The 22,323-nt window shown below is 40.6% G+C and overlaps 1 protein-coding gene across 5 annotated transcripts in view; it reads left to right on the top strand.

Moving 5' to 3' along the window:
- The window catches only part of LOC121286938 (E3 ubiquitin-protein ligase Itchy-like), an 86,037-nt gene that overhangs the window by 23,791 nt on the left and 39,923 nt on the right, over positions 1-22,323 (top strand). For all 5 annotated transcript variants that reach the window (XM_041204251.1, XM_041204249.1, XM_041204253.1 and 2 more), the window contains 8 exons: positions 2,450-2,540; positions 4,334-4,424; positions 5,767-5,908; positions 7,464-7,588; positions 13,494-13,631; positions 16,168-16,228; positions 17,935-18,110; positions 21,097-21,295. In XM_041204251.1, coding sequence (XP_041060185.1) covers positions 4,355-4,424; positions 5,767-5,908; positions 7,464-7,588; positions 13,494-13,631; positions 16,168-16,228; positions 17,935-18,110; positions 21,097-21,295 — 911 coding nt within the window. In that variant the 5' untranslated portion in view covers positions 2,450-2,540; positions 4,334-4,354. The remainder of the gene's footprint in view (positions 1-2,449; positions 2,541-4,333; positions 4,425-5,766; positions 5,909-7,463; positions 7,589-13,493; positions 13,632-16,167; positions 16,229-17,934; positions 18,111-21,096; positions 21,296-22,323) is intronic.

Here is a 22,323-nt window from a genome sequence, read left to right on the forward strand (position 1 = left end):
GACCACCGCACAGTCGTTGTAGAGACAAAGTCCCGGCTTCACATTGAGGATACCCTCCATCGTGTTGTGTGGCACTACCACCGTGCTAAATGGGATAGATTTCGAACAGACCTAGCAACTCAAGACTGGGCATCCATGAGGCCATCAGCAGCAGCAGAATTGTACTGTAACACAATCTGTAACCTCATGGCCCAGCATATCCCCCACTCTACCATTACCACCAAGCCAGGGGATCAACCCTGGTTCAATGAAGAGTGCAGGAGAGCATGCCAGGAGCAGCACCAGGCATACCTAAAAATGAGGTGTCAACCTGGTGAAGCTATAACACAGGACCACTTGTGTGCCAAACAACATAAGCAGCCAGTGATAGACAGGGCTAAGCGACCCTACTGCTAATGGGTCAGATCTAAGCTCTGCAGTGTTGCCACATCCAGTTGTGAATGGTGGTAGACAATTAAACAACTCACTGGAGGAAGAGGCTCTACAAATATCCCCATCCTCAATGATGGAGGAGCCCAGCACATCAGTGCAAAAGATAAGGCCAGAAGTGCCAAGTGGATGATCCATTTTGGTACCTTCTGGAGGCTCCCAGCATCACAGATGTCAGTCTTAATCCAATTCAATTCACTCCATGTGATATCAAGAAATGGCTGAAGGCACTGGATACTGCAAAAGCCATGGGCCCTGACAATATTCCAACAATAGTACTGGAGACTTGTGCTTCAGAACTTGCCGTGCCCCTAGCCAAGCTGTTCCAGTACAGCCACAACACTGGCATCTACCCGGCTATGTGGAAAATTGCCCAGGTATGTCCTGTACACAAAAAGCAGGACAAATCCAACTTAGCCACCTACTACCCCGCCAGTCTACTCTCCATCAGTAAAGTAATGGAAGGGGCCATCAACAGTGTTATGAAGCGGCACTTGCTTAGTAATAACCTGCTCGCTGACATCCAGTTTGGGTTCAGCCAGGAGCACTCAGTTCCTGACCCTGTTACAGCCTTGGTTCAAACATGGACAAAAGAGCTGAACTCCCGAGTTGAGGTGAGAGTGACTGCCCTTGACATCAAGGCAGCATTTGACTCAGTGTGGCATCAAGAAGCCCTAGCAAACTAGAGTCAATAGGATTCAAGGGGAAAACTCTCCATTTTTGGAGTCATACCTAGCACAAAGGAAGATGGTTGTGGTTGTTGGAGGTCAGTCATCTCAGCTCCCGGACATCACGACAGGAGTCCCTCAGGGTAGTGTCCTCAGCCTAACCATCTTCAGCAGATTCATCAATGACCTTCCTTCCATCATAAGGTCAGAAGTGGGAATGTTGGCTGATGATTGCACAGTGTTCAGCACCATTCGCGTCTTCTCAGATACTGAAGCGGTATAAGCTAATACCTTGGGACATGGGTTCAAATCCCACCACTGTACCTGGTGGAATTTATTTCAGTTTTTTTCTTAATTCTGGAATTTAAAGCTAGTCTTAGTGATGGTGACCATGAAACTATCATCAATTGTCTTAAAAACCCATCTGGTTCACTGATGCCCCTTTAGGGAAGGAAATCTGACGAGCAGAATTTGGAATGTATTGCCTGTTGGGATGATGGATAAAGGTTCAATGATAGCCCTCAAATGGAAATTGGTTGATACTTCAAGGAAAGAAAAATTCAGATGTATGTTGAAAGGGAAGGGGGCGGTGGGGGGGACAAACTGATCGCTCTTCTAAAGAGTCGATGGACCAAAATCATGGCCTCTTGTGTTGCACTGTTCTTTGATTCTTTTCTATGGTTCTATCATATTTTCATTCCTGTAGTCATGTAGTAAATGAGCTGGCCTGCTGTGTTTGTTTGGCAGCATCAGTTCCATATTACCATCAGTAAAGAAAACTGGGTGCTTTGAAGTCTGAAATGAATTAAGAAGTCACATTTTTGTTGCCGTTATTTGGGGAACATTCCCTTAAGTTAACATACGGAATAATTAACTACACCTATCAATTTAGGTGTGACTCATCAACCTCATTCCTCATTCCTCCTTGAGTCCCTCAGGGTAGTGTCCTCAGCCTAACCATCTTCAGCTGATTCATCAATGACCTTCCTTCCATCATAAGGTCAGAAGTGGGAATGATTATCATATCATGTCCCCTTGCAACTTTGTAAATTACCCAGAAATATAATTCTCCCAAAACTACCTGAAGGAATGTTTTGATTTAGGATTAAGTGCTAGTTGGTTTAATTGCTTATATGAGCCAATTGATGATACATGGTTAGGACATCAGATTCCTGAGTGTTGAGTAGAAAGATGCTTCAGCCCTAACTCAACTCTGATTAGCCATTCTTGTTCAAATTTTTCCAATTGAGTATAACTTAGCTACATGTAACTTTTTTCCTATAAATAGTACAATTCAGTGCTGAGTAGGCTCTTGTGATAAACTGAACCTCTGCATTATTTAACTTTTATAGGGCGAGCAAAGAAACCAGCACCTCGGAAGGTCTGTCCCAAGAAAGAAATGTCCAGGAAAGACTGAGATTTTTGGCATCCTTTGGTAGATTGGTAGGTATGATAGAACTATTTACATCAAATATCTGTGAATAATATTTCTGTAAACAAAGCACGTAATATCTCTTGCTTTCTGGTGCACCATATTATAAGGTTGTCTTTTTTGTTTGTAAATCCTTTATAAGGCACCCTGTCTATATGACAGAAATACATGAAGTTATGGTGCAAAAAACTTCCTGTCCATTAATTCTTATAAACATTTAGCACTGGCGAGGCTGATGTTGCCCATCCCCAGTTGTCATTGAAAAGGTTGTTATCTTGAACTACTGCCATCTGCATGGTGAAGGTATGGACTTAAACCCAGCAGTAGTGAAGAAAAAAGCGATCTGCATCAGTTGGTGTTTGACTTGAAGGGAACTTGGAGGTGATGGGGTTCTCATGTAACTTACTGATAAGTGGCTTGCGTCCATCTCTATCACGGTATCTGATGTATAAGAGACCTACTCTTGTTAAAAATTGCTGATGTTCAACTGAAACATTAGAAAGTTGGGTTAATATTTTAGATAATTGTAAGATCTGGAAAGTTAAACTTTATGGTAGAACAGTAGAAGCTGTTGGTCTTGGTTAAAATGGCACTTTTAACATCAGTCCCTTGGTAACACAGAATGACCAACTAAGGAGGTTACTGAATAATGCAAAGTAAATTGCACCAATAGCAATAACAACACTTAGGGATCTGTCTATACATTTGCTCAAACCTGTTATTGCTTTAAAGCCACAATAACCCACTGTTGTTCTTTAGTTTTTTTTGTTACAAGAAGTTGTTTATTATGTCAGTTTTCTTCTCAGCACAACCTACTTTGAGAAAATACTTTCTTTCAGTGGTTACAGTCAGGTTTCAGTTTGTGTACCAGTGATACTGACCTGGGCTCTCTGACTCTGTGTATTGCTCTGTAACTGAACACACTAACCTTAAGGAAGGATTAACTGATCATGGGAAAAGAAGAGATTAGAGTTCCTTTCTATCGATGATTTGGGGTTCAGCAGTAGCCTGTTGAAGTGTTGCAGTTCATATGGTTTAGGCCAATGTCTTCATCCTGAAGTGGTGCTTTCCTCAATGTAGATGTTTGAATGCCAAAACTGGCCTGGCCGGGGGGTGGGGTTGCAGACTTAGCTAACTTTAGCTGATAAATTTTGTTAATATTTTAAGGCTATACGAACAGACCTCCTGCAGCATTGTTTGTGAACAGAAGTGGAGATTGGTCTGTGTGGTGTTGGATACAAATGGTCAACAGTTGGTCCATATGGCGAATTGGGCTGGAAATGGAAAGGAAATTGGGTGGAAGCAGGAAAGTTGATATGGGATCAAATGTGGCTACGTTTGTTTGATCATTGTTAACCTGAATTGGTTCACATGAACCGCATGATATTACCAGTTATCTGGTTTGTGACCAGGGTTGTTGGATAGTGGGAATTTACTGATATTTCTCCTGCCTAACATAAAGACATTTAAATTTCATGCAGCACCACTGCATCCCCATCCCTTCCCACACCCCCAAGAAAAAGCTGTAATTTATGAGGTATAAATTCCTTTGCTTTCATTATGGGCTATGAATCAATTGTGATTGAGAAGCTGGACAAGGCAGCTTATTTCCGGCCTCAATGGCTCTACTCTGATCTGATTGCTAAGGTGAGTGAAAGTGATACAGGCATGACACTTCAGCTGATTTTCTCAGTGACCTCAGTATACAGTGATTCTAATTACACAGAGCAGACTTGTTCTAGGCTGTTACAAGCGTACACATTTTTTGAAATGTGCTTTTCACCTAGCTAGTTTTCTTCTTTAGGTTTCTCATGCAGCCTGAACCATGGCCGCAAATGGTACAAATACTGGTTCAACTAGCAACCACACAACAAAATCGCAACTTGGAATAAAAGGTGGGTTTTGAAGAGCATTTATTTATTCATTGTGAAGGGATGTACTATTGTGAAGGTATACACCCACCTGTGCTAGATTGAAGTTTCTGACTGCCACTTACTATTTCTCTGCAGAGATGTGACCACAATTGACATCTCAACCTGCAAGGTTTGAACACTTATTCCAGGCTTTGTGTTGCCCATTCACTGGTCTTCCAATACATTGTTTCCCTCCCTCAAAGTCAGTTATTTGGGAATAAGAGTCTGTGCCCTACATTCCTATTTGAATGAATACTACTCAGAACAGACACTCCATTGCAAGCAGATGAGGTGTTTTATTTATACAGGAGCCAAAATGTTCCCTTTACTCATAATGTCTTTGGCTGGCTATGCTGTTTTATATTCCAGAAGCCAATTTGAGACTTCCTGACAATGTTGACAGATATTGGATTATTATAAAGTCTGTATAATAATCTCTTCTCACAATTTGCTCTTGACTGTAGTCAACCAACAGAGCCTGTAAATGCTTTGGTTCTGACTTATTGCTCTTTTTAATTATGAACATCCAGGCTATCCATGAACTCCACTGAGCTACTAAATGAATGATCATGGGACTCGCTCACTTTATTTCTTAAGATCCTGCTTATTGACTTGTCTGCTATCATCTATTCAAGCAGGTCATAGTATTTTTTAAATAAATACACTTAAATTGTTATATTAGCATATTTCTTAAAATGTATGCATGGCATACTGTGACAGCAGATCTCATGGCAGGAGTAGCTACAAGCAGCAGTCCCTCCAGGTCAATGAGAAGAATATCCTGAGTTCTGAGGATTTTATAATTGTTGCTATCCCATGCATATCTGGGAAACTGGATTGGGGCTTCGGAGGAAGGAATTCCAAACTTCCTTCTGTTCATTCTATCCACGTGGAAAATAAAACTCTTTTGCCTACATTATAAATTTAAGGAAAAAGAAAACATACCTAGCCATGCCATAGGGCAGCATTCTTATCGAATGTGCCATTTCAACCATCTATGGGAAATACTGTTGTTATTTACAATCTCTTGTACTCTGGCAATACTGCCCTGTAACCCTTTCTATGGGCTTGCTGTCTAATATGGTTGTTTTGCTGGCACCAGCTGTCGTGACATACGCTGGCCAGGGCAATTCATCCAATTGATGCATGATTCCATTATGATTATTAATCTTTTCTACTTGGATGATTTGATGGGGATTACGGAGTGATGATTCGCTATTGTCAAATCATGTTTAAAAACATAATTGTAAAATTGTTAGTGCATCTTAATTCAGTAAGAGCACTCCTTTTTAAAGATTTGTTGTATTTCTATATTTGTTGCTAGTCATTTGTGCAAAGCTGAAAGAAAATAAGAAGAACTGGTTTGGGCCCAGTCCCTATGTGGAAGTGGCAGTCGATGGTCAGTCGAAGAAAACTGAGAAGGTTACCAACACACACAATCCCAAGTGGAAACAGCATGTCACAGTGTATGTTGTGAAGTCCAGCACTTGTTATGCTATCATTGTGAATTTAACTGGAAGAAATCTGCTTAATGCAGCTGATGCCTCTATATGCCTTGATAACTGCAGAGCAAAAATAAAAATTTGGTCACTTTTAATCATTATTTTTTCGAACGTATAAAAGATGTTGACCTTATCAATAAGATGATCGCAAAATGAGCTACTGTGACTTTTGTTTACCTGTAACTTCTCAATCTCATGGCGCTGCTAGATACATTTTATTTATAGCCTATCTATTTCAGTTATTCTCTAGTGCTTTTCCTCACCTGAAAACAGTGATTAATTGGGACTTCTCTTGCTACTGGCTAGTCTTTCTGAGCATTTAGGTGGGTGTTTAAATGTGAGAAATGTCGAACCTGAGCTTCCAGCACCACCACCACCACCTCAATCAATGATATTTAATCACTTTTTAGCAAGGATACTGAAACTTTTAGAATCTTTTTCTTGGGATGTGGGCAGTGCTGGTATTTAATGGCTTTCTTTGGTTACCCTGAATAAAAATGGTTTTGGTACCCACTTAAAAGGGCATAGAGCCCAACCACATTGTATGGACTGCAGTTGTGTGTAGGCCAGACAAGGTAAGAATGGTGGTTTTCTTCCCTGGTGGACATTGATGAATCATTTTAATTTCTAAAACAACACAGCAATTTTGCATGTTTTTCTCTAGTACTAGTCTACAAATTGCCAGATTTAATGATAACTTTCACAACTTGTTATGATGGGATTTTAACTCTGTCTCTTGGCTACTTCCATTGCGGTCACTATTACTACACAACTGTACCCAAGATGATGAGTGGCAATTTGATGCTGAAAATTTCCCCTTCCTGGGCTCTGGCCCTGAGCCTAGCGATGTTTCTTCTACTACACACTGAGATAACCTCAGCATAGGTTTCAAATCGAGCATCTTTATAGTCAGTGCGGCTTAGTGCCACAAGATAAACTGCTGATGGGCTGCAAGAAAGATTCCTTAAAAATCACAAATTAAGTTGTTTATCCCCCCCCCCCCCCCAAATTTGTTCTCCTTTGCTTCCATCACATCTCTTCTGAAGGTATTGGTTTCTTGTTAGGCTATAGTTTCATGGCTATCTTTGTTACATTGCCCTTATGACCATTCTTATTGTGTGGCCCTGGTATTGAGCCATCACCACCTGTCACCCTAGAGCTTTGTGTAAACCTTGGTGTACAGTTGGCCAGATTAGAAACAATGGAAAATGGCTGAGTGCCATAAAGTGGAGAGAGATTCCGGCTCTGCTTAGTTCTTAGTTTGGTTACCAATCCTGGAAGGACTAAGTGAAGGCTGTGACATTTCCCAGTGGAACCTCAGGGAAAGATGTAATATGTGATCCTTGCACCCCCCGCCCCCCCCCCCGCCGCCAGCCCTTGAGCAATGCAGCACGAAGAAACCTGCAAATGAGTTAATTCCCACTTACAGTTGAGCTACCCAAAAGAATTGATAAAAACAGAGACTTAATTTTGTTTTTCAAAATCTTATTTTGTTCACTACCTTTTTTTATTCACACAGGATTGTAACACCATTCAGCATGATCACTTTCAGAGTGTGGAGCCATCAGACCCTGAAATCGGATGTCCTCCTCGGCTGTGCCACTCTGGATGTCTGCGAGACATTAAAGTCTAATAACATGAAATGTGAGTTCATTGGGCTCTTCACGCTGTTCCATATATGAAGCTGCTCTGCTATCACCAGATGCACAATGACTTAATTGCTGCTCAAGGAACCATGCTACTAACTTTGCAATGTGCATTCCTAGCCAAGCAAGTGGTATGTTGGGGTTCCTACTTAAATGTTCTTCATACGATGGAGAGATGTTTGGAAAATAAAGAGACTGCTAGCCTCTCCTTCCTCTTCTAAAATTGCAATGATAACACTGATATAAAGTAATAATCGCTGTCTGGAAAAACAGTCAAAATGTTTCTCCTGGTTGAAGAATCTGGAACACACTAGTTGCAGTCTCAGAATAAAGGGCCGATTCGATAAAAACAAAATACTGTGAATGCTGGAAATCTAAAAAAAGAAACAGATAATGCGGCAAAAACTCAACAGGTCTGGTAAGATCTGTGGAGAGAGAAACATAGTTAACGTTTCAAGCCCATATGTCGGTCATCTTCAGAGCTGAAGAGAGGCAGGGGTCCAGGTAGAGGGAGAGGTTCCATTTCATGCTTCGTTTCATCCAACGCCTTAACAAGAAACTTTTTCCCTTCCTTTCAGGTGTTAAGGAACGCAAGCTCTAACAACTCATAGATACCAACACCCATCCGGCACCCTCCAAACCATCCCATTCCATCCCTCTGCCCCATCCCTTCTTCTAATCCCACCCCATGCCATGTATTCATTATACCCTCTATCCCCTGAACCCCACCCCGCCCCCAATGCCGAACGTTCTGTACTCAGCCATGGATCCAGCTTCATCTCCTTATGCCCTCACTTCAATGAATGTCGGACTCGGCACAATGCTGAACTCTTCTTCTGTCACCTTCGTTTCCGTGCTCACTTCTTTGGGCAGGAGTGTCCCACCTGCCCCCCTGTCCATTCAATGGATTTTTTCACCAGCCTCCAGTATTCTCCCTCTACCTGGACCCCTCCCTCTGGCCTCTTACCTGCTCTTGATCTTTTCATTGAGAAATGTCGATGTAACATCGGCCATCTTAATTTCACCCACTCCAACCTGTTTCCTTCTGAATTTGCTGCACTCCGTTCTCTCAGGCCCAGCCCTGACTTTGTTATCAAACCTGCCAACAAGGGTGGTGCTTTTATTGTCTGATGTACTAACCTCTCTACCTTGCAGAGGCTGAGCACTAACTTTCAAGACACTTCTTCCTACGTTCCCTGGACCATGACCCCACCACCGAACATCAAGCCATTTTTTCCAAGGCTGTCATTGATTTCATCTCCTCTGGAGATCTTCCCTGCACAGCTTCCAACCTCAGTCTCCCAATCCCGTAGAGCCCACTTCTACATTCTTCCCAAAACCCACAAAAGAGCACTATCCTGGTAGATGCATTGTGTCAGCTTAGCTCTTGCGCCACGGAACTAATTTCTTCTTATCTTGACTCCATTCTCTTTTCCCTTGTGCAGTCTCTTCCCACCTACATTCGCAATTCCTCTGACACCCTACGTCATATCAACAATTTCCAGTTTCCTGGCCCTAACCGCCACCTCTTCACCATGGACGTCCAGTCCCTCTACACCTCCATCCTCACCAGGAAGGTCTGAGGGCTCTCCAATTCTCCCTTGAACAGAGGGCTGAACAATCCCCATCCACCACTCACTCTCCTCCACCTGGCTGAACTTGTTCTCTCACTGAATAATTTCTCCTTCAACTTGTCTCACTTGCTCCAAATAAAAGGTGTGACTATAGGTACCCACATGGGCCCCAGTTATGTCTGTCTTTTTGTGGGGTACGTGGAACATGCCCTGTTCCAGTCCTACTCAGGCCCCCTCCCATAACTCTTTTTTCCAGTACATTGATGATTGTATCGATGTAACTTCATGCTCTCACCTGGACTTGGAAAAATTTATCGATTTTGTTTCCAGTTTCCAATTTCCACCTCTCTCTCATCTTCACAGGGTCCACCTCTGACACTTTCCTTCCCTTTCTTGACCTCTCTCTGTCTACCATATTCATTACAAGCTTACCGACTCCCACAGCTATCTCGACTACAGCTCTTCACGCCTTACTTTCTGGAAGAACTTCATCCCATTCTTCCAGTTCCTCTACCCCCGTCGCATCTGTTCCAATTCAAAAGGTCATCCTCCGCCATTTCCATCAACTTCAGCATGATGCCAACACCAAAACACATTTTCCCCTCTGACCCCTATCAGCATTCCGTAGGGACCATTCCCTCCGTGGCACCCTGGTCCACTCCTCCATTGCCCCCAACTCCTCATCCCCTTCCCACAACATCCTCCCATGCAATCACAAAAGGTGGAACACCTGCCCCTTTACTTCCTCCCTCCTCACTGTCCAACGTCCCAAAAACACCTTTCAGGTGAAGCAGTGCTTCACTTCCACCTCCTTCAATTTGGGCTACTATATTCACTGCTCCCAATACGGTCCGCTACTTTGGGGAGACTAAATGCAGACTGGATGACAGCTTTGCAGAGCACCTTCGCTCAGTCCACAGGCATGACCCAGACCTTCCTGTCACTTGACATGTCAACTCACCATCTTGCTCTCATGCCCACATGTCGGTCCATAAGATGGCCATTCGGCCCATTGAATCTGCTCCGCCATTCGATAAGCTCATGGCTGATCTGATAATCCTCATTCCACTTTCCTGCCTTTCCCCCATAACCCTTGATTCCATTACTGATTAAAAATCTGTCTATCTCTGCCTTGAATATACTCAATGACCCAGCCTCTACAGCCTGCTGAGGTAAAGAATTCCACAGATTCACTACCCTCTGAGAGAAGAAATTCCTCCTCATCTCTGTCTCAAATGGATGACCCCTTTCTCTGAGATTATGCCCTCTGGTCCTTGACTCTTCCACAAAGGGAAATAACCTCTTGTTATCTACCCTGTCAAGCTCCCTAAGAATTTTATATGATTCAATATGTTGGCCCCTCATTCTTCTAAACTCCATTGAGTACAAGCCCAACATACTCAACCTCTCCTCATAAGAAAATCCCTCCATACCTGGGATCAACCTAGTGAGCCATCTCTGGACTGCCTCTAATGCCAGTATATCTTTCCGTAGACAAGGGGACCAAAACTGTTCACAGTATTCTAGATGTGATCTAACGAGTGCCTTGTACAGTTTTAGCAAGACTTCCTTATTTTTATACTCCATTCCATTTGAAATAAAGGCCAACATTCCATTTGCCTTCCCTATTACCTGCTGAATTTGTATGCTAGCTTTTTGTGATTCATGCATGAGGGCCCCCAAACCCCTCTGTGCTGTAGCTTTCTTTCTCCTTTTAAATAATATTCAGCTCCTTTTTTGTTCCTGCCAAAGTGCAAAAACTCGCATTTTCCCACATTTTTTCCATTTGCCAAGTTTCTGCCCAGTCACTTAACCTGTCTATATCCCTCTGTAGACTGTGTCATCCTCACCACTTTCCTTCCCACCTACTTTTGTGTCATCCACCATCTTGATGATAGTACTTGCACTTCCCTCATCCAAGTCATTAATATATATTATAAATAATTGAGGCCCCAGCACTGATCCCTGTGGCACTCCAGTAATTACAGGTTGCCTTCCTGAAAATGCCCCACTTATCCCAACTCTCTGTCTCCTATTAGTTAGCCAATCCTCAGTCCATGCTAATATACTACCTAACACCATGGGCTTTTACCTTATTAAGTAGCCTTATTTGCAGTACCTTATCAAACACCTTTTGGAAACCCAAATATATTACATCTATTGGTTCCCCTTTATCTATCCTGCTTGTTTCCTCCTCAAAGAATTCTAATAAATTTGTCAAGCGTGATTTCCTCTTCATGAAACCATGCTGACTCTGCTCGATTATATTATGCATTTCTAAATGCTCTGCTATTACATCCTTTATAATAGACTCTAACATCTTCTCAATGACAGAGGTTAAGCTAACTAACCTATAGTTATCTGTTTTTTGTCTCCCTTTTTGAATAAGGGTGTTACATTGGCAGTTTTCCAATCCTATCTCTGCAGCTACTTCCTTTAATATCCTAGGATGCAACCCATAAGATTGAGGGGATTTATCGGCCTTTAGCCCCATTAGTTTCCTTATTACTTTTTCTCTAGTGATAGTTATTGTGTTTATTTCCTCCCCGCCTTTTGCCCCTTTATTATTTAGTATTTTTGGAATGCTGTTAGTGTCTTCTACTGTGAATTCTGATGCAAAGTAGTTTTTCAATTCCTTTGCCATTTCCTGATTCCCCATTATTTTTTCCCCAGTCTCATTCTCTGTTCACTTTGGCCTCTCTCTTCCTTGTTATATATCTAAAGAAACTTTTACTATTTGTTTTTGTATTACTTGCTAGTTTACCCTCAAAGTTTATTTTCTCCCTCTTTATTTTTCTTTTGGTCATCTTTTGTTGGTTTTTAAAACTTGGCCTGCAGCAATGTTCTGGTGAAGCCCAACGCAAGCTGGAAGAACAGCACCTCATCTTCCAGTTAGGCACTTACAGCCTTCTGGACTTAATGTTGAGTTCGACCAGACCATGAACACTTTCTTCTATCTTTACCACTTTTTTAAATCCATTTATTACTTATTATTTGTTTTTTTTTCCTCTAATCGCCTCCCCCCCACCCCCCCGCCACCCAACAGGGCCGCCTGTTGCTTGTTCTTTGCTTTCACAGAGCTCTGACCCTTGTTCTGCTATGAACACATTCTGCTATCTTACTTTGATGCCACGATCAGCACCTTCCTTAGTCTTTAACAGTACTATTAACACTCCCTTTGTTCTGTGTCCGTGGCACCTTTGTCAAATTTCTCCTTAACTCCCACCTATCCCTGACCTTCTATATTGCTCCACCCCCTCTTAAACAGTATAAAATCCATCACATTTCTATCTCGCTTTAGCTCTGAAGAAGAGTCATACAGACTCGCAAGGTTAACTCTGTATCTCTTTCCACAGATGCTGCCAGACCTGCTAAGTTTTTCCAGCATTTTTTGGTTTTGTTGAAGGGGAATTTAGGACTGAGATGAGGAGAAATTTCTTCACTCAAAGATTTATGAACCTTTAGACTGGTGTGGATGCACAGTCGTTGACTATATTCACGATAGAGATGGATAGATATTTGGGTACTAAGGGAATTAATGGATAAAGGGGCAGTGTCTTGGTCATAGTGGTCCACAGCACAGAAAAGGCCCTTCAGCCCATCGAGTCTGCATTGGTCAAACAAGTACCTAACTTCTAATCCCATTTTCCAACACTAGGCCCATAGCCTTGTATGCCTTGGCATGGCAAGTGCACATACAAATACTTCTTAAATGTTATGAGGGTCTCTGCCTCTACCACCCTTTCAGGCAGCGAGTTCCAGATTCCCACCACCCTCTGGGTGAAAAAATTTTTCCTCACATCCCCTCTAACCTTGTGCCCCTTACCTTAAATCTATGCCCCCTGGTTATTGATCCCTCTACCAAGGGGAAGAGTTCCTTCCTGTCTACCCTATCTGAGCCCCTCATAATTTTATGCACCTAGTGTGGGAAGGTGGAGTTGAGGTAGAAGATCAGCCATGTTGGATGGTGGAGCAGGCTTAAAGACCTAAGTGTATTACTCCAGCTCTGTTCTAATGTTTCTAAATGTAACGCTTGAGCTTTTTTAGTATCTAACCACAGCCTTAAATTCACTGATGTATTTGGTTTTTGTTGTCACTTTTGTTTTGTATGGTATCTTTTTTATCAGCATCCCGTGATCAACAATGGTATATATACATGATAACGTTCCAGCTGAGCAATTAATTCAACAAAGCATTTTGATGCATTTCTGTTTTACTGGTACTGCATAAGTATATAGCTTGCATTGATGCAGTCGGCCTTGTGCAGAGAACAAATAATGAATCATTGTACAGCCTGACTAATTTTGCATTTACATCTTTTTTTCCCAGTTGATGATGTGGTTATAAAGTTACCACTCTCAAACGAGCGAGATATTGTGGATGGGGCAAGTGAACTTATTGTGTCCTTGGATGGGTTAACTGTTGATCCAGAAGTCTTAACTAATGGTGACATTGCAGCTGCAACAAGTATGTAAGAAAATTGGAGCCCTGTTTCACCAACATAATGTTCTGTGGATAATATGTTCCAATGAAATTATTGATTATGAGTTAAAGGTTGAACCTATCAAATTACCTTGTTGCCTATGCTATTGTCTCTCTTGAGAGCTTTGATAAGGTCCTATATGAATGCAACTGCTAAATCATTCTCTTGATTGCAATTGGTCTGTTTAAACCATTCTAGGATTGGAATATTTAGCCCCTATTGCAGTGGAATGGTAAAAAGACAGCTTCCAAATAGCCTGTCTGAAAAAATCAGCTATAAGTTAATAAGATCAGTACGTTTAAAATATTTGTCTCTGGGGCCAACCTAATTGTTACTTCCATTAATTTCTTGTAAATGTTGCTAGCAATTATGAGGTGCACTAACGGAACAAAGACTGTTCCTGAATTTGAAAAATAATTCAAATGCAAAGTGTTTGGTATCATTGACAGCTGTCAGAGCTCAAAGCATGTGCATGCATCATGGGAAAAGGTGCATTCCTTTATTTGGGATGTGAATGCAGCATTAGGCCGTAGGTATAATTTAAAATATCCTTAAATACACACGTCTGTGGCCGTTACTCAGGTAAGGAGAGAAACAGTAGCAAAGTACCACTTGTTATGACACAACTGAGCAACGTCGTGTATGAACTTCAGCACCATTACGATGCCAGTTACGTGGGCCGTCCCAACATTTGTCTGATTGAGTCAAACAACATGTTCCTCTGGCTGTCCATAATAGACAGAATGCAGGCCGTACTCAACCAGCCTGTGCTTGCACAACTCGTAACAAAATGTCTACCGTTACAAGTGATTCCGCCGAGTATGCTAATAGCTGCACTAACAGCGAATTTAAGATAATCTATCAAGCTTGTAACGTGACTCATTTATGCTTGCTCGGAGCGACATACATTCATACACAAGGACCCATTCTCTGCAAACAAAAGGAATATGTTCAAGCCTTGCACCTTTTTTGTATTACCCGCAAGCATGGGGAGCCAAGAGTTTTCTGTTCCTTTCTTCATGACAACACCTCAGTCAATCAGAGTCAACGTTCCAACCAGTCAGCACCTCTTGTCTCCTGTGGTATAAATTGTTATGATCGTTTGTATTTTGGCATTCTTGCTTTTGTCCTGATGAATTCAAGAAGAGAACATTTGACAACATGTCTCTCTCTTCAACAATATTCAAAATGGTTATGTTACTGGGCTAATAATCCAAAGACCTGAACTAATGATCTGAAGACATGAGTTTAAATCCCACCACTGCAGCTGAGGAATTTAAATTCAGTTAATTAAACTAAATCTGGAATAAAAAGCTGGTACAAATAATGGTGACCATATAACTACTGGATATTTTATTGTTAAAAACCCAGCTAGCTCCAATGCCCTTCCAACCTACCAACTCTGGCTTTTATGACTCCTGATCCACAGTAATGTGGATGACTTTTAACAGCCTCTGAAATGGCCTAGCAAGCCCCTCAGTTGTGTTCAAGAAAGTGACTCACCACCTCCTCCTCAAGGGCTATTAGAAATGGATAGTTAGAAATGGGCAATAGATGTTGGGCCTTTCCTGTGATGGCGACATCTCATGCACAAATTTTTTAAAAATCTGGAATAATATGTAGAATCAATGACTCAGAAAATGTCATTGACACAGACCCAGAATCAATGTTTCCCCTAAATTTTCTTGGTACTGGGTGGCTACTTTTTTGTCCGTGAGATTTCTCCCAACAAACTGACTGTGTGGCCTTTTTATTTCAATGCTCGATGCATTCCACTTTACTCCCTGACCACAGCCGCGGACATCTTGGAGGAAATATTGCCCACATTGTGTGTCCCTTACTCAAGTTTTCAGGTTGAAAATAAAACACAGGTATAGGAGTTAATGCATCTTTTTCTTTTGACATTTACCATGTCAGGAGTGTTTAGTACCATGTTGTGGATGTCTATATGAGCACAGCTGCCTAGATTTATTTCTGCAAAGATAAATAGGTAGAAAGATGAAAAGACATTTCAAATTTAGACACTTTGTACAGAGTGTGGTGAATATGGAATGGACTGCCGAGGGAGGCAAATTGTTGCAAGTTGGACAAATATCTGGCCAAATAAAATTGGAGACTAAGAGCTAGACACAGGTGACCAGATGCATCACAGTTGTCTCATCCATCACTATATTCCCAAAATGAAGAAAATAAAACTCCTGGCTAACTGAAAATGCTTTCACTTTTTATGTACCTGTGTACTTTTTTGAAGTTAAGTTCTCGGCCTTCCCTTTTCTCATCAACTCAGAATATGCACTGTGACTATTAAGAAGGCCATATAATTTGGACCCCATTTGAAACGACTGAAGTTTGAAGTTTATAAGAATTACCTGTATGGTGATGCTGTTCTAATGGATAGATAACTTGTGTCTGTGTGATTGCTGGTATGGACAGTGGGAATGAACTCATGCCCATCCCTCATATTAAATCACTGCCAAACTAAGTTTTCATAACTTCAGTGTATGCTTTGACTTCTTTCAGGTAACTCACCAAATAAGACTTCCAGATGTGGCAGTGAGGCGTATGTTTTAAACCCATCAAGGTAAAGCCTTCCTTCATTCTCTTCAAAATTATGCGTCCCTTTCTCAATAATTTAAAAGATCACATTCAGATTTAGAGACCATGATGATGGCTGTTATATGTGTGTAGTGGAGTACTAAAGTTAAGTTGCAGAGACCTATGTACATGAATCACTCCTTACTATGGAACCTCATCATAATTTAGTATGTAGATAAGAAATCTATCCCAATGAAGCAGTAAGACCTGCTGCTCGTGTGCAGTCATGCCCGGTTTTAGAATGGTAAATAACCAAACCAATGTTAGAATTGGCTGCATATGGAAATGGTAAACAGTACAGTTTTACAAGGCCCACCTTAAATTATTCTATGTTTCCAAAAGTCAGCACGGCTTTCATTTTCCTTATGCTAAAACATAAGAGTGGAAGCCACAAGTTCAAATCCCACTGTGGCAGCTGGGGAATTTAAGTTGTTAATTAAGCTAAATCTGGAACTAAAAACTAGTGTGAGTAATGGTGACTGTATAATTACTGGATTTTTTTAATTTAGAAACCCAGCTAGTTCTAATGTCCTTCTGACCTACCTGGTGGCCAAAAACCATGACTTTGTCTTCCTTCTGCATAGGGCATCTGTCCCCATTGCCTGTCTTCTGTCTCTTCAACACTGACAGACCGAAGTTAGGTGTCACCTAACTTTTTCTCTTGTCATGTTTTCTTCTCTACTATTTTTAACATTAATGTCCTGCACGGTGGAGTTTGGATTTCATAATTAAAAAAAAAATCTCTTATCTTCCCGCTGCCCCCCATTCAGTCAGTTAAAATATGCTAAGTTCCCTGGCTGGTCTGCTTTTAAGCATAAAGTAGGCCAAGCACAAAAATAATGCTTGGTGCATACACCAATTTTTCATGTACTTTAATGCCTCCTTTACCTGGTAACAGCAGGTGGTAGTATGTTACTAGAGCCGTCCATTATATTTTTCCATCATGGGCATTACTGATGAAACCACCCAGTGGTATAAATGGGCTGGTTGAACTATGAATACAAGTTATAAACAATTTCTTAAGACATTCTTTAATTAGACATTACATTGTTGGTAGGAGGTTATACTTTATACAACCAGCCCTATTTTCTCTTCTTTCACTGTTAAACTATGGTTTTGCACAAATTAATTATTTCAGCACATTTTGATTTACAAAAATTAGATGAAACTAATAAATTAAAAGGGGGTTGGTCATAAACGTTGGACTTTAAAACGGACATCATAATGGATCTGTCATTAGAATAGTTTCTCTTCATAATGAGCATTATATTGTCAATTTCTTTTTTTTACCCTATATTTCCTTGAAATTTTTACTCTAATGTAAAAGTTGTTTTCCAAACTGGAAAAAGCACCTACTATTTTAATTACTGAGAGATATCAGCATTACAGTTATTATGAATGTGAGTAATCTCCGACAGGAATCAGATCTTGCAAGAACCACAAAGGGTGTACAAAGTAATATATTGAAAAGAAAATGAGCATCCTTGTCTCACCCCCTGGTCATTTTTGAAGAATTTCTCATGAGGCCCTCTCATATGGTATGTCTTTTAAGTATGCAGAGTCTCCTTTATTTCTCTTTAATTGCTACATCTGATTGCTCTTGAAGGTTTGGCATTGGAAATGTCGGTTGAGTTCAATTTCATTTCATTGATGTGCCAGAAATTTTGATCAGAGCTGTAAAATCTCTTCTAGTACAAATGGAGATGCCATCTCTCAAGAAGGATCATCAGAAACGAGGTCTGCTGACGAGTGTAGCATGAATGGCAGAAGCACACCATCGCCTTCTCCAAAATCATCAAAGCCAACGAGACCTCCAAGACCTTTGCGACCTCCACCAGCCACCCCATCCAGACCTCTGAGCACAGCAGGTAAATCACAGAAATGAACTACCTCTTTGCAGACACAGGGCCATATTTTATAAGACGTAATGAGTTTGGGGTGCCCCAAAGCAGAATTCACTCAGACCTCTTTGTCTCTGCACCACTCCTCCATTTAAGATGCTGCTTAAAACCTACCTCTTTAACCAAGCTTTTGTTCACCTGTCTCCTTTGACTGCCTCAACTTTTGTTTGCTTCTGCTGTTGTATAGGGTTTTGGGCATTTTACAACATTTAAAAGTGCAATTCAAATGCAAATGTTGTTGTTGTAGACCCTCTGGCCATAAGTATATTTTAAAATGTTTTTTTATTTAAATTTTGTTTATGGACCTTGGCTGTCACACTCTGACATCCTCCCAGTCCTTCCACCTGGCCTCTGCTGTGTTGGGCTGCACTGATCTATTGCAATATATGTGATAATATTTCATTTTTGGCCCTCTGGCCTCCGTGGGAAGCCTTTAAAATGTTTGTACTCTTAAATTCTGATCTTGGCCATCCAGCAGAAGCAAAGAAGAAACTATCCTGAACCCAATCTGTTTAATACTTTATTCCTCAATCAATCATTACTTGAATTTTCCCAATTTCAATTCCTGTCATTGTTTTTTTTTAATCATTCATGGGATGTGGGCTTCGCTGGCTGGGCAGCATTTATTAGTTGTCCTTGAGAAGGTGGTGGTGAGCTGCCCTCTTGAATCGCTGCAGTCCATGTGGTGTGGGTACACCCACAGTACTGTTAGGGAGGGAGTTCCAGGATTTTGACCCAGTGACAGTGAAGGAACAATGATATATTTCCAAGCCAGGATGGTGAGTGACTTGGAGGGGAACTTTTAGTTGGTGGTGTTCCCATCTATCTGCTGCCTTTGTCCTCCTAGATGGTAGTGGTCGTGGGTTTGGAAGGTGCTGCCCAAGAAGCCTTGGTGAATTCCTGCAGTGCATTCTTGTAGATGGTGCACACACATTCCCTGATCAATGTTTGATTATGTTTTATATGTTACTACAGTAGTGTCGAGCTGAACTGCTTACATTATATCAGTCTGCAAAACAGTAAGTAAGCATCAGAGTTCAGTTTGAGGCATTCCAGCTGATCAGGTGATCTGTTTCTAAAGTTAATAACACTGTCTCAAGGTGCAACCTTTGTTTTTCTGTCAACTAAAGGAATGTAAATATATTCTGAAACCAGGCAAATATCATTGCCAACTTTTAGTCTTAACCTCTTGTATGCAAAAACGAGGCATCAGCTTTAGTTTCTCTATTTGATATGAAAATTCCGAAATTTTATTTTTACTTGCTTAATACAATAATTACATTTTGACACTCTATTTTCTTCTAATTTTTAAAAATTGCGAAACGTAATTTTAATTTTAAATCATACTTTTATTTTGGTTGCTAAAAGAGGGGAAAAATACATTATAGCATAATTCAAACTTGATATCTTCCTGGCGTTGCTACTAATCCTAATTTAGATATAGGATTCTAATCAGTCTATTCCGTTGTGCATTTATCATTGTTTACAAAATTATAAACGTTACTGAATTCTGTTTTAATTTTCACCCAAAGCTTTTGTTAAGCTGTCTTGTTCTCAAGCAGTGGACCATTTTATTAAATAGGTACACTGAAAATTATCTGCGACAGCAACGCGCATTTATATAGCACTTTTGAAACCGAGAATTAACCCAAAACACTTGTCTAAGCACTTCTCTGGTATTGACGGAGAGGTGGGGGTGGAATATTAGAAAAAGTGACCAAAAGCTTAATCAAAGAGGTGAACATTAAGAAGGGACTTAAAGGAGAAGCGGGAAATAACAAGGCCAAGGGATCCATTTCTATATTCATCAGTGCTAACATGCATGTAGTTTATAATGCTGAGGATTAGTGATTCAGTTCCTGATTGTCATTACAAACATACTTAATGTAGAACACGTGGGATAAACAAAATCAATCTTTATGTAGTTCATGTATTTCAGATTTCTTTTGTGGACGTTCATACCAGTAATTCTAATTTTTAGTGCTAAATTAACATGGCTCCATCATCCATCCCTCTGTCCCAGCTACCCTTCAAGCCCTTCATTGTGATTAAAACTTACTGCTTTGGCATTATTCAAATGAGCAGTTAAAGGCACCTCCTTTTTTTGGACCATGCTAAGAGAAATGCTGTGAAAGTTAGGTTAAATGACAACTATAAGGGAGGCCAGGATGGAAATGAGCAATTAGTAGTTGCCATCCCATTGGTGAAACTACCACCTGATGTACTGTCTTCCCTAACCAGAAGATAGAGCTCTTGAACAAAACGCATATTAAAGTTCTTTAGAATTTCTTAATAAATTAATCTTGGCAATATTTTTTCTTGTCCTTTGCTTTCAAAAATTGTTGTGCAAGGATCATCTATATGTTGGAACTGTCTTCAAAAACCTGTTAATTTGCTACCTCACATGCAGACAGATCCTTCGGTGTATTTTCAACATTTATTTTCATCTCTGAATTCCAGAATTTGTAGTTGACCTTTCACAGATTAAAATTCAATCCAGTTTTTTTAAAACGTTTTGTCCTCGAGTTTGCTTTTATATCCAGTCATAAGAGTTCTTCACAAAGGAGAAATAAATAGTCAAAGAGTTGTTTAGGTTGAAAAAATAGGATTTGAGGAAACCTTTTGAAACCAGAGAGAGCAGTAATGCAGAGGTGATTAGGAAGGAAGCTGTATAGGGTTAGGGGCAGCTGAAAGCTACATCGCAAGTGTTGGAGCAGAGGGAGAGAGTGGATGCACAGAAGGCAAGAATTGAAGGACCAATGGTGTGAGTGCAATGTCGAACTGGAAGAGATCGCAGAGGCATTCATTCTGTTTGGAATTTCAACCGTGAAAAGATGTTCAGAATTGTAAAATGATTTATTGGTTAGGAAATGACTATCAGTGAAGTTTAGCACTGGTTTTGACATACATTTGTCATACAAATCTTCCAAATTCTTTACTCTCTTGCCATCAGCCTGTGAAAATGGATATCCTGTTCCCTTGGAGAATGGCCCTTCTTCTACTGTCCCATCTACGACCAGCACTGTGCCTGCAGCTGTAGCAACAAGCGAACTGGATGCAACACCCAGTAGCTGTGCAGCACCACCTGCTACATCTATATCTCCTGGTGACCGGGCGTTAAATACAGTGAACAAAGGTCCACTTCCACCTGGGTAAGACTTTTCTTAAGGGCGTGTTAAATGTTCTATTTAAATAATAGGCAATCCCTCAACACAATTATGGGAAAGATTATAGTTTGAAGCATTTTCCCTTTTGTCAGGACCGCCCAGGTCAGTTTCATAGTAACCAAGCTAATGAATTTCAAACATCTGAGCTCCAGATAAATTTCTTGTTGCATATGTTTCTGAAGATTTCCATGCAGCAAAGTGTACTGAATATGCCACAGACCAAGGTGATAATTTAAATGGGTTCTTGATCTTTTGATTAGTGATACAATTTTATACAAATATATTTAATACAAACTAAATTTAATGATCAATAAGTCTGTGTGTGCAGATATTTAATAGGGCTAGCTCCTCTCTTCCAGGCAGAATGGTACCTGTACTGATTATTTTAATTTACGACTTAAGTGATTCATCCCTCTACTCCCTGCTACCACCAGAGAAATTTAATCTGGAAGTGTTTCCTGATTCTGAAGGGTAGTTTCTATTTAGGTACAACTCTAGCGAACTGAAATATTATTGGGTGAGAATCTAAGCAGCAATCTCTTGCCTGCCACAAGAGTTCTACGCAGATGTTAATGTTGAACTTCATGTTGAAGGTTCTGCAAAGGATAGGGATTGTGGAGATTTGCATTTGGCCAAAATTGCATTGTTGAGCCTGATCCATATATAAACTTTGTGAGGATAGTAGCAGGAAAGCAATATTGTAAGATATAACAAAATGGATATTCTGGCTAGATCTAATTACTGAACACAATTAAGAATGCACCAAGGAACATTTTGACTCTATCCATGTACGTTTATTGTATTTCTCTATGATGAATTGTATAGCACGATAGGAAGCTATTTGCCCTATCATATCTGTGTTGATTCTGTTTTTAATTATGATTTTTGTAAACTTAAGTTAAATTTCGTGAACTTAAATTACAGTATACCAAATCTACTTATGCTTGGGTATTGTCTCCCCCCGCCTCAGTGATATCCTAAATAATTGTGACATGAGAAAGAAAGACTTGCAT

The sequence above is a fragment of the Carcharodon carcharias genome, chromosome 14 (assembly GCF_017639515.1).
Source record: "Carcharodon carcharias isolate sCarCar2 chromosome 14, sCarCar2.pri, whole genome shotgun sequence".
NCBI lineage: Eukaryota > Metazoa > Chordata > Chondrichthyes > Lamniformes > Lamnidae > Carcharodon > Carcharodon carcharias.